The sequence below is a fragment of the Puntigrus tetrazona genome, chromosome 21 (genome assembly GCF_018831695.1).
Source record: "Puntigrus tetrazona isolate hp1 chromosome 21, ASM1883169v1, whole genome shotgun sequence".
In the NCBI taxonomy this organism is placed as follows: domain Eukaryota; kingdom Metazoa; phylum Chordata; class Actinopteri; order Cypriniformes; family Cyprinidae; genus Puntigrus; species Puntigrus tetrazona.
This window is the reverse complement of record NC_056719.1, coordinates 13,810,268-13,829,079: the sequence shown is the minus strand read 5'-3', so window position 1 is coordinate 13,829,079 and position 18,812 is coordinate 13,810,268. Positions and strand designations below refer to the sequence as shown.

Sequence of the window (18,812 nt, the reverse complement as noted above, 5' to 3'; positions counted from 1 at the left end):
TTGTTCTTTGTAAGGAATCATGTGAATGAAATGCTAATTTAATGTTGACGTTGAGAGAAAGAGACATCTGGGACTAATTACAATTTTTATTATTTTAAAAATTCATCACACCAACCAGACTGGGAAAAATTGTTAAAATGGATAAAGGCTATTTAAAAGGCCTAAAAAAAAAAGCTAATATAAATACAAACATTCATATTTATACTTTCATAAATACTTGTAAAGCATGCAGAAAATCTCAGCATTTCATTAATTTGCAGAATAAATCAAATACAAAAAAAACTAGCTACTAGCCTGATCAAAAGACACTGCATTACTGAATGACGACATCAAACTCTCACGAGTTGAGTTCCTCAAATCACTTGTAATGCAAAGTGGCCCATGCCACTACGCTGATCACGTGACACATCCGAGTGTTCACAGTCTTCTATACGAGTGGTTTCTAGACCTTCCAATTACCATTATTTTGATGAAAATATTTAAAATACAATTAGAAAATCTCTAGAAATATGTGCAGTCGTGTACTTCCCAGTAAACAGCGCAGGCGCTCTTGCTAGTGCCGTCTGTGTGGTGTAGGGTCATCTGCGCATCCACAGCCAGCCGTTGATGAGACAGGCAGACAGTAACAGAGAGAAGAGCAGCAGCTCAGTCTGTCTGTGCTCGACGTTCTGTCTCTCCAGCCCTGCTATTCTCCTGCTCATCTTCACCACCTGCACCAGTCAAAGCAAAGCAACGCAATCGGTGTCATCCACACTCTGCATACCGTCTACTAGGGTTGCACCGAATACCGGTATTGCGGTAGTATCGTGATACTAAAGCATAAAAATATTTATGGTTTAAAATTGATGAAGTTTTGATTCATTTTGTATCATTTGGTATCATTTTTATGGTATCATGTATAAAAGTTTGGAGTTTGTAAGAAAACTAATGCTTTTTGTTGATCAAACATATAGTAAGATCAGCAATATTATAGCAAATCAACATATTTTACTCAATTATGAACAATGGTTCAATGGTCATACATTTTTTAGGATTCTTTGTTATTCAACAGAATCTTTTTTTTTTTTACACTTTTTGATCAATTGAATGTGTCCCTGCTATAAAAAGTATGAATTTTTAGGACTTGGGATTTTAGCTGGACAAATTTTTTAATTTTTAATTTTTTCAATTTAATAATTTTTTGCACACCAGATTTTCAAGTAGTTGTATCTTGGGCAAATGTTGTCATATCCTATCAATTCATGCACCACTGGAAAGCTTATTTATTCAGCTGTAAATCTTTTTAAATATTTAGAAGACTTCACACCTAAGTATATAATATATACACATACATACATACATACATACATAATACATTATAATTCTATAATGTTGCCATATTATTATAAAACTCCCCATTAAAAAAATCAGTTTACCAAAAGTTAAAAGACAGAAATTATATATATATATATATATATATATATATATATATATATATATATATATATATATATATATATATATATATATATATATATATATACACACACACACACACACACATACATATTTATCTGTACACACACACACACATACATACATTTCCTTTTACTTTAATTATACTGTATCAACTGTATAACAATTAGTCCATATAATGTAATCTACAGATATGTAGACTACTGTATTATGCACATTGTATTCATACAAACTACATGTAAAAACACTGTGTATATTGTGTATATATAAACTTCTATTTGCATGACATGCACGTTTGTCAGTAAAATCTGAGCTTGTCGTTGTGAAGCTCCAGCTCTCACCTGTCTGCGGAGCACCATGAACTCGACAGCGGTACCCGTGTCCTCCTCAGGACTGAGCCAGAACTCCTGCGAGGCACTGTGGGACAAAATGAATGTTAACAAACACTTCTATATCTTTTTCACTGAAACGTAAATAACGCCCTCCCTTACATCACTGACTGCTTAACTTCATTCAACGAGCTTCCAACACATTCTGTTATGATAAAAATCCTACATTAACAACTAAACAGGAAGTGTGCTTGCTCTCAGATCAACATACAGCAGCATCCCATTATTGTATACATGGACATTGCATGAGCCACTGTCACCTTGTCCTGCTTTGATCAGGTTGAACCTCCACAGCCTGAGAAGGAGAGGGATGGTTTTCAGGGTAACCAAACCTTAAAACACAAGAGACACCACAAACCACAGCAGTCCACAATGAACACGATTTCATGAAAAAATGAGAAAAAGGGGGGGCTTAAAGCTCAAAACTCCAAAGTTTTAGAATGCTTGTTAGTTGCTCGGGTAAAGCAATAGCAGTGAATTCAACCAAAGCCCAAAGCTCTGATGTGAATGTGCAGGTATGAAAGGTGCACCAGCTCTAAAAGCTTGACAGGAAGCCTAGTCTGAGGCAGTTCCATCAGAAACAACCAAACAACAGGGATTTAAAAGGTCAGAGCAAACAGCTGAATATCCCAGGTTAGTTAGAGGAAGGGGACAGGCAGGGAGTGAAGGACGAGGATCCGTGTCACCTGGAGGAGCATTTTTTGGTGACAGTCTGGAGGAGTTTCTGAGACGCCTGCTGGCCCAGCTCCTTGGCGGCCTGCAGCATGTTCTGCGGGGACAGCAGGTTAGGTGGGATGGAGGGGAGTCCTGGGGGCTTTGGTGGGGATGGGTCTGTATGCACGACAGGTGGACGTCCAATACTGCGGCTAGTGCGGACAGGGCGGGAGAATACGGACATAGAGGAGCATCGCTGTTATTTAAAGGCTGATACTAAGACTAACACTAGCTCTATCGCACAAACCTGACATGTTTCACGTGAACGAGTTTGTTTAAGTAAATGTCTCATCAGACAAAGGAGTCTTTCGTTTATCACAGAATGTCAGGTGATCTATCCTGCCCTCTAGAGGCTGTACATGAAATGGACACATACTGATTGTATTTCTGTGAGAATAAGAAATTTACATATAAATTTACAGCAACATTTGTCAGTTCTTTTACACTTTTAAAAGAAAAGAATTCTGGAAAAAATATTTTAAAAAATTGTTGTCAACACTGGCAATACTGAACCATTATTAATAACTAAAAATAGTGCTGTCGAACGAATTTTTGTTTCTGTAATTTATGTATGTGTGCTGTGTATTATGTATATATTTTGAATTTATGTATACATGTACACACACGCATATATATATATATATATATATATATATATATATATATATATATATATATATATACACATACACATAATACATATACATAATACATATACATTATACACACACGTATATGTACTTTATATATAGAGTATATGTATATAAAATATATAAATATAAAACCTTTACTTTGGATGTGATTAATCATTTCACAGCACTAACTAAAAATAAATGTAAAAATAAAAATAGAACACTTTTCAGAATGATTTCTATAGGTTCTACACTAATTACTGCTGAGAATTCAGCTTTGCCATTACAGTAAATAAATATAAAAACAATTCCTTGCCAAAGGAAGCGATGTCATTTCCCAATTATCTTCAGCCGGGATGTTCCTGTGACAACAAACGCAGCACGGTGTGTCTCTGTTTTAATGTCATAACTGTATTTTTATTCTTGTTTGCACAACTGTTGCAAATAAATATACATTTTACACAAATTTTTATGTTTTTAAATTATATATTATATATGAATATACATTTCATTTTATGCAACTCATCTGTCCCTTAACAAATCTGCTGACGCACATCATGCTGTGTTCGTTGTCACAGGAACATCCCAGCTGAAGATAATGAGGAAATGACATCGCTCCCTTTACCAAGTGCATTCCAAGCGACTAAATAATGACACGCCAAAGTCACCACTAACAAGGGGATAAGGATGATAGCTTTGATGATTTGGAAAATGACCATGAATCTATGATACTAGATATGCAAATTGTTACACCCTTAATTGTCATATAATAACATATAAAAAAATAATATTTGCTTACATGTACATTTATATATGACAGACCATTATAACTATGTGGACTTACGGAGACTGGGAATGAAGTGTTTGTCTGGAGTGTGTGGGGGTTCCAGGTGGGGTTCGACCAAAGGCCTGGTCACTGTAAGACCTTCGTAGTGGACTCTGTGGCACATTACAATCAATATCATAAACATTTTGGATTGGACACTTCACGCCCCAATTATGTTCCTTTTTTCTAATTAGTCAAAGGTGTTGCTATGTGAGATTACCTGGACGGGCTCTCTCAAGAATGCCTCCCTGTCCCAGGATCCTTGCTGCAGGTCCCACATTGATGAAGTTTGTTTAGTGAAGAGAGGTCGCGGACTCAGATCAGGAGCATCTGTTAAAAAAAATATAAAAGGTTTAAGAGAACACACTTTGTAAAAATATTTTATTATAATTATTAATAATGGTTCTTCTTATTACTATAAAGAATACACAATTCAACAAACAACATTTATTTCTTATAGAAATCTTTTTTAACATTATAAATATCTTTCACTTCACTAAATTTAGTAAATAAAAAAAATAAGCTTTTGAATAAACTGAATAAATAAGATTATATATATCTATATATTACTAATCAAATGTATGTATGTATGTATGTATGTGTGTGTGTGTGTGTGTGTGTGTGTGTGTATATATATATAGTAGGAAATGTACAAAATATCTTCATGCAACTAGATCCTTACTTGAAACCCTAATAAGTTTTTGCATTAAAAAAAAGTTCCCCGTTCTACTTATGACTGGTTTTGTCACGTATCTGACCTGTAACTCATTACTAAATACAGATAGTCTAAACTATGAGCAATATGCAGTCTACCTGTTAAAGCCAGTCTGTCTGGGATGTGCATGCTGTAAGCAGCAGGCAGCTCTTCATGTTTTTGCTCTGCAGTCTCGTGCGCGTGAGTCGATGGACTGACCCTCAGCCGCTCGGGCACGCGCATCCTCTGGCTGATGACCTCAGTGAAGTACGGGTCACGCTCGCGCATCGGAGGACCATCACCAAAATACCCTGGAGATGCCATAACTAACCTAATGCCAGTACAGGGAATTAGACTGACCGCATGGCACAACATCAAATGTTAAGCTGCGTTACGTGAGCTAAACAAACACACGGACTGAAACAGATTACAAAAAGTCATGGTAAGTATTTTTTAAACCATAATGACGTAGCATATACTCAAGGTAGCTGCTGCTGCTTGCTGGTTGTAATATATTCAAAGTGAGCCGTAAGTGACCCGTGTGTTCTGATAGAGGTCAGCCATCAAAATTGTTCCTTTATGACTTAACAGTCTCCTGAATAGACGTCGATTCTAGAGAGACGTTAAGCAGTTTAACATTTCTACAGCAACACACTTTTGAACGGACACCTGTTGATTACAGCTCGCGGGGCTAAATATGTCAACTCACGAGATAATGTCCACGGCTTGGACTAAGCGGTTTGGTTTCGTTTTCCACTCAGACCTATGAATATCTACTAGCGATACAATAGCAAACAGTAAACAACCCGTTTAAGTGTTTTGGCTTAATAAAAATACTTGTTTAAACTTCCAACAAGCTGTTCAACCCACCTTCATGCAGCTCACGTCGACTGACGTACGTGACGTCATATGACTGAGAGCAAAAGTAGGCGGCGCTTACGTTTAAAAGAAAGAAAATACATTTCTATATTATAAGTAAATTTGAGGGCGGCCAAATAATACATAAACATACAGGAATACATATTCTTTGAAAAAAAAAAAAAACAAAACAAGACGTGTATAGAGCATTTTCGTTCTTTAATAGACTAATATCCAAGAACATCAGTGCTTTCACAAAAAAGGAAATTGGCACTTGGAACATTCAATTAACAGTGTGATCTCAGGGAAAGGAAAACATTTCTCATAAGTAACATAACATACATATCTCCCTTTATTTAACAAATACAGATGTTTTGGCTATCAACTGTGTCCATAAATCCACATTTCTGAGGAAAATGTAAACTTCTAACAGATTTATTAAACAAAAAACCCTTTCAAATTGTTAACTTAATGCACTAAAAACTGAAATAAACAAAACTAAAACCTATATAGAATGTACTATAAATCTATGCAAAAAATGTGAAAACTAATTTAAAATGTCAACACAAATTATAGTAGTACCTCAGCGATGCTAAAATAAGTTCTCTGATCACAAATCATCCATTTAGCAGATATGATATGTAATGTAAGTTTAAGTTTAATGAAATTATTCATATAAGACATTTGTGACAGAACAGGAACAGCATAATTTTTCAGAACATATCAATCTCATTGGAAGCTCTGTTAAGATCCATGTGAGACAAATCTTTAAATGAAAGCTATATAGATTTGTTATGGAAGACCCTAAAGACTTCTGGTATATTAAACACAATTAAAGCCTAATTAAAAGTACTAAAGAGCAAATAACAATAATTTTCTTCAGGTGAGATACTTCACTGATAGTAAATGCTTTTAAGTCTGTGTGGCAAAACACAAAACACTCAACATGAATAAAACAGCTCACAGAGCTGTATTAATACATTTTTTTCTAATTTTATTCAAGTTTAAATATGACGCAAATATGAAGCAACAAAAAAAAATTAAACTAGATTCATGCATCAGTTTAATATTTACGCAACTGACTTTCATGTGTGACTGATTATATGTAAGGTATATTCACACTAAATGGATATTTGAGTATATTATATCCATTTGGTATAGAAATTGTCATGATCCCTAAAATAAAGAAAAATTTATATAAGACATACACGAATGTACAATTCTGTAATTATGAATTTCAATACCAGTGCTTATGTTCATAAAATGTGTTTACATTTAAATGCAAAATTGTTGTAACCAGCACAAACAGATCTAAGATAATTAGAACCACACTGAATATATATATATATATATATATATATATATATATATATATATATATATATATATATATATATATATATATATATATATATATATATATATGAAAAAAAAATCATGAATGATGAAAAAAATCATGCAATTTGGCTTGAAGAACAACAATGATGTATCATGTTTTGGTTTAGAATATAACACATATATTTCGCATATAAACCAAAGCCTGTGGCTTCTGTGGCACATTCTCACTAGCGCAAATGCTAGACAGGAACATGAGTGCTGGCTACAGGCATAGATACGAACACATATATACTCCACATATTCTCTGACACATTTCTTCACGCATACAGTTCTCTCTTGGTCTAAAATAAACACAAAGATAAACCACACTTGAAATTATCTTCAGTTCTTGCTACCTCTGACATAATGTTGTTACAAAAAATAACCTGTTGCTTTACATGAGATTGTGACGTTCAGCCATATCCTACAACCCACTGAAGTTGCCAGCATTCCAGCTCATCTCTTAACGCTCATCATCTGCTATAGTGAGTTGTCAATGCTATCTTCTTATCAGTCTTTCACCGCCAACCAAGCCTGAAACTGATCTGCAGTCCGTGCCAGCTGTTATCAATGCTGAGCTGGGTGCTCCATCAGCGCAAAAGACAGCCTGTCAGGACATTGTGGGATTGATTGTTGCGGCTTGAGTAAGAGGCCCAAGAGACTTGAGCAGAGCTCCAAGCCAAGTAAGCAGTTTGCAATTCCTCCATTTTCAATGAATAGAAGCAAGGTCAAACCCCAGTGCATCTTTCAAATACTGTGCTTGTATGTGCGCGTGTGTGTGTATATACATATTAAATCTGTTCGATCTACTGTTTGGATGAAAGCGTTTGGTCATGTTAAAGTTCTAACCCTTTTTGCATTAGCATTTTATAATACAGTGATTTCAGCACAATTATATTAAGGCTTCATTAGTTTTAGTGCTTTGCCCAACAACCCACTGATGCCTTGCAATCTCACTTTTACCTTTATGTTGGATTGATACAGTGATGTTTCATCACAATGCTAACATCTGGTCACATTCGCTAAATTTTGTGGTCAGAGCGGCTAGTTTGAGTGAATCTGCCTAGGCCAATCTAACGCCCTTATGCATTTTTTGCATGCAAAACTTCCGTAAATGTGACGAATATCCCAGTCACTCAAAATTTGGCAGTGTGAGAGATTATTTACACATTTACTACAATGGCAGCAGTTCATTGGCTTAAACCTGAGCTGGAAAACATGACTCAGCTGCATGTAATAGATGGGCAGTTTGGTTGACTAGTTAGAGCACAAGAGTACACACAGAGAGATAGTGATGAGGAGGGAAACAAGGTGAGAACAAGCAGCATTATAGTACAGTATAGCACCTGGTGATGTCAAAAGCCACAGAAAGCTTTGTACAAATTCACACAGTTTTTACGCTGTTATAAAAAAAGGGTAATAAAACACATTGTAAACAGTCTGAGAACAACGGGGAGAACAACAAAACAAGAAAATCCAGGGCCTGGAATGTTGTGTTATCCAATGATTGGGCCCCAAACACAGTTTTGTGTGTGCCTGTGTGTGTGAGAGAGATTTTGTGCATTTGTGTCATGGGAGAGAGTGATTGTGTGAGCACAGCGTTTGAGGTAAAATCTCTCAATAACCATAAAATCAACAGCGAAACCGAGCAGACGATTTGATTGACTATTCTTACACGTTTCTAAGGCCTAGCTCCACACAAAACGAACGCATTACATTCTATGTAAATTTCAGTGTATGTGTATGTAAACAATCGAATTGTGTGCATACCTATGAGTGCATTTTCCACACGGCGGTCTTTAGTTTTACAGATGTGCGATTTGGATGTTGTGTTTTGCACTGATTTGTTCCCATCAGTGTTACAAGTAAGAGTGTATTACTAATTCTAAGGACGTTGGCATGGATCAGATACTGCTGGTATAAGATTTCACAGGAATTAGTATACGTGGTGTAAGGGAATTGTCAAATCATGACTTTATGAACACAAGGACAGCACGCACACACACTATAAATATTCAGTGCGTCTGAACGTTTCTACGATACACCAATTAGATTTGGCACATCATCTTGTTTTCCCGCTTGAACACTCCTTTCGATTCCTAGCAGGCTCTAAAGCTTGATGCCTGATGCCATTACCATGCAGCGCACAACTCGGCTCAACTCTCGGTAAGGGATATATCTCTTCTTCGCTGACTTCTATACATTTTTCTTTCTGAAGGGCAGCCACTGCAGCCGTGGGTAGTGGTGAGAGAGGTCGAAGGAGGAGTGAAAAGGTACACTGAAATGGTGAGAAGGCTGCATGGAGTGTGAAGGCAGGAGGACCCTTTGCGACTTGAAAAACACCAGTGCAATCCACGAACCGATCAACTACACACACATAGCCTGCACACTCTGTTCGGAGTGAGAGCCACATTAGGATAAGTGCTTGGGAACCAGTGCATCCCTAACATTTGGTTACCACTATACATGTCTTCTTTTCTGAAAGCGCTCACTTTTCTACCACTATCTCCTCATATTTTGGCGGAGGATCACTGTAGGGTGCTGTCGTCTCGTCGCTGCTGCTCTCTAAGTGGCCGGTAACTTCCTCGTAGGATGGCGGTGGCGTCGCCCCGGACAGGTGGGAAGCCACAGACAAAGATGAATCTTGTACGTACAAGGAGCGATTGTTCTGAGAGTGGCTGGTGTGATGATGGGCGTCTTGAGGTGTGACCGAAGCCCCGCCCCTCTCTCCGCTGCTGACCACCACACTGGGCCTGTCATTGGCGTGAGAGTTCTCTGAATGCGAGGGAGGGTCGCGGTGCACCAGGATGCGCGGGAGGCTGCGGGCGTTCCGGTTTGCCAGATATCGGTTCTGGGTGTAGGCCGGACGCCGGCGAGTGGCCTTCTGCAGCTGACAGCGCCAGATGAGGAAGAGCGCAATGATGATGAGAAGAGCCACGCCCAGCAGGGGCACCACCATGTACACAGTGTCCGGGCGCTCCGAGCGGGAATCGGCATTACTGTTCACTGTGTAGATGCTGCGATTTTTCCAGAACTCCATCTATGAATGAAGTGATAAATGATATAAGCCACTTGCACACATGAAACTGTCGCAGTGGCCTTCTGGGTTTCATATTAGCATTCTCACACCACCACCAGAACTACATTCCACAGTTTTGCCATTTTTTTAAATCTTATTAAAAAAAAGTTGTTAAATCTTATTAAAATAGGGTTAAAATAATACTGGCTGACGGCTTCATCAAAAGCATATACCATCAATTAACAATCTTGAAAATCACAATCTGTCTCTCTTTAAAGGTTTTTAAGGTAAATAGAAGAAATTAGAACCAAACTTCACTATATTTTGGCCTTAAGCATTTTAAGTTAGTAGGCTATACTTGTTTAACAGTAAAATAGTCAATAAAAATGTGATGTATGATAAAAACAAAGATATCACTAAATCTGCAATTTAGTAAAATAACAAACAAAAAGTGAAAATATGCTTTCATTGAGTTTATTCAGGATACACAAATGCTAGCTCATTTTATTCCAAAAAAGTGTAAAATGTGATATATGTTACTTTTTTTATTTCCATCACAGAATGCCATTAAACATATGTCATTTATGATGTGATGGAAATGGAACTGAGATAAAAATTTAATAGACTTAATTTTCTAACAGTTTACAGGGCCAAAAGTAACACCTAATAGAAACACCCACTTATGGATTGTAGATCTGTATGTCGTGTTTGCCTTTAGGTAAAGTGCCTGGAGTAACTGCTTTAGTTCATAAGAACTTTGTGACTGGCTTAAATTCTGTGACAGCAGATTTCTTACGTAAATGCATCCAAAATGCATCAGCAAGCCCTTGTTCACGCATATTGCTCGGCCTAATACCGCACTGTTTCAGCAAATTGCTGAAACTGATTTGCTGGCACGCTGACTGCTTCTCTAAACGGAACAATCTTTATGTCCAAATCAGTAGACTTGCATTAAAGGGGTCGTGACATGAAAATCTAATTTGCCTTCATCATTTAGAATATAAGAAGTATTTGAACCATTAAAACATCCTCCAAGCTCCATCGCTTAAAATGTCCTCTGCGCTATAAACAAAGCATTTATTTAATTAAGCTCCAAAAACTGCCTGTTTTGGATCGAAGGGGCATAGTGAAGTCAGCTGGGCACAGTCGTTCGCATAAATACAGCCTTCAGAGCAAGGCATTGATGAATAGTCATCTTCTCACCATAAGCCCACTGGAGTTCAGTCGCTTGTTGACACTTGACACTTACTTTCAGGTTCAATAGCATGTTGTATCTTTGTACAGATATCAGAAGTATCTCAGAGTAAGAAACAAGTGGATAGTTCACAATGAAATATCTGTTAAAAGATGAAGCGGTACTAGATCTGACTGCAGCTGCTTCTCAAACTATAAGTAAATTATTCCATAATACTTCATCTGAAAATGCCATGGCTAATCGTACCAGTGGCAGATTACTGAGATGCCTTAAAGGACATGCCCCTTAAAAACAGGTTGGTTCAGAATGAGGGTTGAAAATAATAATTTTTTTGTGCAAAAAACCTTCATTAACATTGTAAGTAAAGATCAAGGAGCATATTAATATAATAAAATACCCCACATCTTGACCCCTTTAATATTAAATTGCAAATCCAAAGAACAAAAAAACAAACAAACAAACACAGGAAATAGAATTTGTTTACATCTTTGGCTGATGAAGACAGGATTTACCGTTCGCTCCTTATTTTCAAACACTTCATTGGCCTCCTCAAAGCTGCAGCTCTCCTCTGCACACTCCCTCTCAATGTTGCCCGGCCGGAACTCCTCCAGGAAGCCATTAGCCCGTGGAAAACGTTTGAGGAGAGAGTTTGCATCCTTGCCATCTAGGAACGCTGAGAGATCGGAAGATATCTGTATGTTTTATATTTTACTGGGGGCAAAGGTCTCTTTGTTCCTGTGAGTAGTATACTTAGTATGCTTGCGTTTGCCAGTTCATGCAGTTCAGTTTTCCAATGCATTAGGCCTGTCATATACTCAATATGTTTTTTTGTTGTTATTCCCACAAAATTACAAATAACATTTTTTATAATAATTTGATAATCATTTTCCATCCATTTATCACATTACCAATGTTCATTTCATTAAAGCCAATGTTCATTTAATACAGACTATAAAGTCTATTTCGTAATAGGGACCAATATAAATGCTGAAGTGAGTGCAGCACATCTCAAGAAGGGCTCGAGGAACCCCAGCTTTGACAGATCATCTAAGGTTTTATGTCATTTAACAAAGCGTGTTACTACTGAACTCCTGCACTATTTTTAGATTTAGACAGAAATATGAATGGACCCTCTTTCAACTTTAACATTTTAAGATAAAGTTGTTAAAACTGGTCCTTACCTGCTGCCATACTACCTCAAGAGAACTCAATCTGAAGTATCTTGACCTGGTGATAAGAAAAGATACATTTAACGGGTTGGAAAAAGTTTTCTTACGTGCACACTTGTTGTTATTTATCATAATTACGGTCATTTGTTATTAACAAATGACAAACAAACAACCAATTAACTGTTAGATTCAAATATGGACTCCAGGCCATTGGCCTTCTTTAAATATTCTAAAAAGAGTGCAATCACGAAGCTGATATCTCTATTATAAATCTATATAACGTCTTGCCCTTCTAAGATATGCTGATGGAAGAAGGAGGAGGGGCGGGGGAGGAGGTTCCCATAGTAACGGAGAGGGTAGATAGAGAGATGCGCGAGCTAAATTTATATCACTCTAGCTGGAGCTCACTCTTTAACGAATTAATTTATTTCGCGAGTTACTATTGCTTTATCGCACACGAAAAATATCATCCCAACGCAGTTTCACGTTAATAATGTCTAGAAACAGCAACGAATTAAAAATAACTGAGATAACACGAATAAGAAAAATAAGACATACAATGCATACTTGTAATGATAGATTCAAAACAGATTTTTTTTTCTACGAGCAAGTATTTTTAGAAAATATTGACAAAACAATTTCATGTAGTTACATTTCTCACGGCCATTGTTAGAAGCAAATAACAGCTAGCTTTCTTAAAAGCGAATAAAATATTAATAAGAGACACATATTCAGTCTGACTATAGCAGCTGACAAGACTCCTTAGAGGGACTCTCAGTGTGATTAAAGATGTATGTTTACAAGCGCAGCGAAATTCTTAGTCGCCATGAAACAAAACATAATAACGTGCACAACTGGAACTGGAGAAAGATGCGAAATAATAATAAAGCCTACCTTCCAGGCTGTTGAAATTGCTAGTCCATTCCATCCCTGTTTCCATCTAGGGAGCACCCACATGAGTCACGGATGCCGTTTGATTGACATGCGGATGGACCAATAGGAGTTACGGATTCCCCATGATTGTCCAATTAAATTTTACTGTTGATTTCGTACACGCAAAGTCATACTTCTTGGGGAATGGGGAAAAATATACTGGGTAGTGTAGTCTGTCTGTGCACACGTATACACTTCTCCGGAACAGTTTCTAGAAACTCTCGCATGTTTATGCCCAGACATTATTGTTTTATTCCTATCGTTATGGACGCGGAGTGCCATCAAATGTCATTTTTATTTGAGAAAGAGGATAATAGACTGAGCAGAGTCAGGGGTCTCTCTCGATGCCACGCCTTGAGGTAAAAGACAGCATTACCCACAATGCTGAACCTCTCCTTTTTAACGCCGTCTTGCCGCTTGTTATGGAGCTGTGTGGTTTTTGTAATATAAGCCACAAGGTTGCAAAACGGCCTTTAAACTCACATTTAAATGTAACAACCAAATTAATCTGTAGCCTTCCTGTCTTAATATTGGCTCACATTAACAGAAATTTCTAGTAAATAAAACATGTTAGATTAAATTCTACTAACATATTAGACATTAACACATTTATTATTATTATTATTATTATTATTAATGTATTACTGTAATGGAGGAATGGGCTAATAAATAGGCTTTCAGAGCAGAGGTAACCCCTGCTGCATATTATAGAAATTAAGGATTCCATTGGAACCATATCTTGCACAATATCAATATCAAGAGTCATATATAGCTGAATTTAGCTTATTTAGCTAAAAAAAATGTATTTCTTTATTTATTTTCTTGCATAGGTTTTAATTAATACTTAAAAAAAATTGACAAAATCAGTTTGGGGTCAAAAAAATAACACTATGCAGTACCGCTATTAGCCCTCTAGGGGTCACAGACCCCCTGCTGAAAACCCTCATGTGACTCCTGTTACGCTGTAATATTTCTGTTTTAAAGCCACCCTTTCCCTTGTGAAAAATAAGTGCACATAAGTGTATTGAATGTTCACTTGTGTACATAAAATATAGTAAAACTATATGAAAACTATACAACCTTGATATGCATCTAGAGAGAGGAAACTCTCATTAGTAATTTGGTAACAAATGATTTTAAGGTATCCTTGTTACACATGTATGTACTATTATAATAAGAATAAATGATACATAATTACATGCAAGTAACCATAATCCTATAAGTACATGCAGTTCATTAATATTGCTCAGTACTTAAATGTATAATTACACTGTAACAGGGACAACTTAAAATATAATCTTGTACACTTAGAAAGTGAGAATTATTTAATAAACTTTTAATAATCTTTTGTCATGCCCTTTTTTTTTCTTTTAACTTTTTTCAGGTTTTTATTTTTACGTTAACTAAAAAACTAAAGCACTTACAAACTAAAATACTTACAGTAAAAAAAAAGTTAACTAAAAGTGAATACATTTTAGAAGAACTAAATTACTAAAATCATTAAATGTGTAATGAAGTTAAATGTGTAAACAAATATATTTAAATACATGACATACAAATTCACCATGTAATTTTTCTCACGGTGTACTATACACTTTTATGGATTTTATATACTGAATAAGCATATTACAAGTGTTAGAGGCTTTCCATAGTCAAAATGTTCTGATTTTAAATTTGTTTTGGTAGGTACAACTGCTTTAGTGTCCTCCAACAAGAAACTGGCTTTTCTCCTATACAGAAGTAGCAAAGATATCAAGTCCAATCTTAAAAACCCAGCATTCTTAAGGGGACATTGTCATAGTAGACAGTGTCCTTTATCAAAGCTCTTTTGTTTGAAACCTGGACAAACAGCAGAGCCCCCTCTAGTCAACAGATAGGCTCGGAGAACATCAAAGGACTGAAGTGAGTTCAAAAAAGAAACTTATCAGAAGCACAAATCCCAAACAGACAGTTTGAACTTATTTAAATATAGATTTTTATTTTAAATCAAAAGTACAAAAGTAAAAAAATATGCCATAAATACATATATATATATATATACACATAAAATGTACATAAATCATATTATTAAATTACAGATGGGTAATAGAATACGAATAGAATTTTATATACAAATAGGTAAGAACCCTGAGATCGCTCTGAAACAACATTTCCCAATGTGGGATTGCATTTTCACTGTTTTTAACAGGAATTACTTTTTAGCCAGGCAAACTTGAATCTGCACTCATCTAAATGGTGTTTCCTGCATAAAAAAACAATCAGTAAAATCACTTTGGTTGTGCTCTAGATGCTCATAAGAAACACCATGTCCATGCACTGAATTATTGATGGCATGACTTCTCTAATAGAGCACGATGTGGCATTATCCAGTGTTGATGTTAAATTTATGATCTCTCCTTCAGCGTAAAGTCACTGTTGCAAAGACGGGTGAGGTTGAACCTTCAGTTGTAACTGGTGAAGTGACTGTTACGTTTGAGACACTCCTCAGCGTCGCTGTCTTCGTCTTCATCACAGCTGTCCTCCTCTTCCTCGCTGTCTGACTCATCATAGAAGTTTATGGTGGCCTGCACTGGGAAATTTCTGAGCAGGGCCTCACCATCACTGAAGAGGTAGTCGTAGGATTTCGATCTGGGCCAATACAGCCTGAAGTATGAAGAAATAAATAGGTAAATACAAACAGAGCATGGAAGTGCATTTTTAGCAAGGTAAAATAAACCTTATTTGGAATGGATTGGGGTTTTAGAGCCCAAATAAAAGCGTGTTATAAAACAAAACCATCGCTCGAGCAAAATTAAATGCTCACTGACCTGACAGGGTGCTGGAAAGACTGCATTTTGCCATCTGTTGTAGTGTTACCGGGCACTTCTGGCCTGGAGTAAGGCTGGAAAGAGTGAGAAAAGACGTGTAAGACCACATGCACGAAACACAACTCAAACAATGCTTCCTGTCCAGTGTTTATGAGGTGATATCACTGCCAGCTTCGTGGGTGTAAAACACCCTGGGCAGGATGCAAAAGCTGTGACATGGAGGGTGTCAGGCTAAAGTGTTTGTGGGAACCTGGCTCCAACTCCCTTTCCCAAACCTAGAGGTGTCTGCTTAAATCTTGGCAAGTGATCGCTTGTTCTCTGGGAGCTGTTTTCCCCTACACCTCGTCTCTGGGCACAGACTCAGTGTTCACACTCAGACAGTGGTGCCATATGGCTAAGTGTCTCAGTGCTAGAGCTGCTCAGTTAGCCTTTGCGTCACTGAATGGCTTGGTGTCAATGAAACACCTCCACAGACACACAATCTGCTGCCTAATGCTCACCACATGCCTGTCTGTCACCTTAAAGCTACCTGCTGCTCTAAAAAAACTACATGCCGCACAACAGATTGACATTTTCTGTGTTGTTAGGTTGAATTAACGTGCACTCTAATAAATCGCACAGGACTTCATTACGGTGCTATGTGTATTCTGAGCTTAATAACATTCCTATAGCCTATAAATGATGGAAGTTCTATTGAAATATTAGAATTGCATTGGAGGTAAAAACTTACACAAGCCAACTTGGTTCTTCGGCATTCAGTTTTGGCATCTTTTCTTGTCATGAGCCATGGTCTCCACAGGGAAGCTGGACTGTGGATTGAAAGAGAATAATATTTTAGAATTGCATCAAACAGGTATAGAATAGAATAGAATAGAATAGAATAGAATAGAATAGAATAGAATAGAATAGAATAGAATAGAATGCTCACCTGATAGACTGCTGGGTATCAGTATTCATTGTATTGGAAAGAGGAGCTGCAACGAACACAGAATTCATTTCTCCTTTTTGTTGGGCGATAGTCCCAAATAGTCCTATTTTGGAAGATCTCAGAGAGATGGACGCCTTGGATGAGCCGTTGTCCTCCCGAGGAAAGCGAATGAATGAAGGAGAGTCGCTCTCGGGGTTTTTATGGAGCTGGAGCGGCAGGGGCGGGGCTGGACGACGGTGCCGATGCCAAATGATCCGAGGTTGTTTTAAGAGGGGGTTTGGTGCTGTTTACCAAATGATTGGGATAAAGACTGCTATGGACATTTTGGTGTGAAGACTTCTCCAGTTGTATAAACAGTACGCCCCAGCGTGAGGGTGAGAAATCTGGTACCGTGAGGTTATTGCAACAACACAGAGGGGCAAACTTACACACCATCTGCGAGAAAGTCGACGGGGGGGGCGACACAGGAGTGGAGCCATATATAATATAGTTAGTTATATTTCGAGGCTACATCATTAATTATGAATACGTAGGCGTAATCAAACCGAATACAAACCCACAAAACTGTGCCCTATTGATAGGCTGTTAAAGGGAAATACAACGTTATTGTTTAATCTCTGTAGGCTTATATATTATTATTTTTCTGGATTTAAAATTCTGTCCTCTGGGTTCTTGTTCAAATTAAATTATGTAGCTGAATAAAATGAATCAATAAAAACACCACTGACATCGTCGTATTAAATTATATCACTTTTACCCGTTTTTATACAGCAAAATTTTTTTTTTATTAAACAAAAACCGCTTTTTTATTAGGCTAAACTCATGTAGTACGGGCTAACTGTAAACCCTTTTCATAACTTGAAAAGTTAACTTGTCACTTCCCACAGACCTATAGTATTTTTTTTTTATTTAGCTTAAGATTATAAAACTACTTTTTTTATAAAAAACTGAATTTTCTTTGAATGACGTTGGCTATACCCGTGCTTTTATTTAGATTTTTGTGAGGACCCGTCTCCGCCGTCTGTAGCGCCTGTCTTTAAAAACTGATCTGAAAGCAGCTGTAAACACTTAAACACAGGCAGGACTCACCAAAATCTTAAGAACTAAAGCCGATCCGCGGTCAGTTCGAGCGCGTCTCTCGCTGTTTGTCTAAAAGCACGCGTTCACACTTCAGCCCGTTAAGAAGGGTGCAAAATATATCACTAAGGGAATTTAATGAGGTCCTAATAGGGGCTTGATGGACTTCGACGCTCCATTTGGAGGAGCAAATTTGCTAGACTGCGTCACTCCGACCTCCCGTAGGGCCAGCAAACTGACCCGCGTCAGGCAAAAGGCACAAATGGACGACTCAAGATAGCGGCGAGCAATTGCTTAAACATACAGTTGAGATAACAGATAATGCAATGAATCAATTAACGTTTGTGTTTTCGTTCACTTTAATCTAATTAGAAAATTGTGACGAACAAACGTAGGATGGTAAAAAGTTAATTGTCACATAAGCGTAACACTTTATTTCTATAGTCCACATATAGTAACTTTGCAACTACGTTTACTAGCAGTCATTAGAGTATTAGCAGCCTCATTGCTTTATATCTAACGCTTTATTTTGATGGGTCCACAACATAGGCTACATCATACTGAGTTTACTTCAGCTTATTCAAATAACCCTAAACCTAATTTAAGTCTGCTCTCAGAGTTTTTAGACACGTAGTTACTTATAGTTAGTAGAATGTCTAAAGTGGAATACAAAAAAAATTAAAGTGTAACCCCTCAAGGTCATGAGATAGGCCTGTAAAATAAACGAGTCCAATCTATA

General features: G+C 37.1%; 3 protein-coding genes across 7 annotated transcripts; all 3 read right to left on the bottom strand.

Moving 5' to 3' along the window:
* Positions 1-79: 79 nt before the first annotated feature.
* On the bottom strand, positions 80-5,626 carry LOC122326321 (mitochondrial fission factor homolog B). 5 transcript variants are annotated; one of them, XM_043221121.1, is made up of 8 exons: positions 5,581-5,626; positions 4,830-5,041; positions 4,237-4,346; positions 4,035-4,129; positions 2,531-2,710; positions 2,105-2,176; positions 1,797-1,872; positions 82-710 (listed from the first exon to the last, which is right to left on the bottom strand). In XM_043221121.1, the coding sequence occupies exons 2-8, from the start codon at positions 5,032-5,034 to the stop codon at positions 579-581; spliced, it is 870 nt and encodes a 289-aa protein (XP_043077056.1). In that variant the 5' UTR covers positions 5,035-5,041; positions 5,581-5,626; the 3' UTR covers positions 82-578. The 5 variants fall into 5 exon arrangements, with proteins under 5 accessions (XP_043077058.1, XP_043077059.1, XP_043077056.1 ...); XM_043221122.1 differs by lacking the exon at positions 5,581-5,626 and adding an exon at positions 5,420-5,574; XM_043221120.1 differs by lacking the exon at positions 5,581-5,626 and having other exon boundaries at positions 4,830-5,411.
* A 1,997-nt stretch (positions 5,627-7,623) lies between these two features.
* Positions 7,624-13,293, bottom strand: LOC122326322 (transmembrane gamma-carboxyglutamic acid protein 3). Its single transcript, XM_043221125.1, has 4 exons — positions 13,223-13,293; positions 12,341-12,386; positions 11,672-11,832; positions 7,624-9,985 (listed from the first exon to the last, which is right to left on the bottom strand). Exons 2-4 carry the CDS (start codon positions 12,348-12,350, stop codon positions 9,434-9,436), a joined length of 723 nt encoding a protein of 240 aa, XP_043077060.1. The 5' UTR covers positions 12,351-12,386; positions 13,223-13,293; the 3' UTR covers positions 7,624-9,433.
* Positions 13,294-15,270: 1,977 nt separating this feature from the next.
* ripply1 (ripply transcriptional repressor 1) lies at positions 15,271-17,583 on the bottom strand. Its single transcript, XM_043221799.1, has 4 exons — positions 16,997-17,583; positions 16,799-16,877; positions 16,069-16,142; positions 15,271-15,904 (listed from the first exon to the last, which is right to left on the bottom strand). The coding sequence occupies exons 1-4, from the start codon at positions 17,062-17,064 to the stop codon at positions 15,703-15,705; spliced, it is 423 nt and encodes a 140-aa protein (XP_043077734.1). The 5' UTR covers positions 17,065-17,583; the 3' UTR covers positions 15,271-15,702.
* Positions 17,584-18,812: the final 1,229 nt, after the last annotated feature.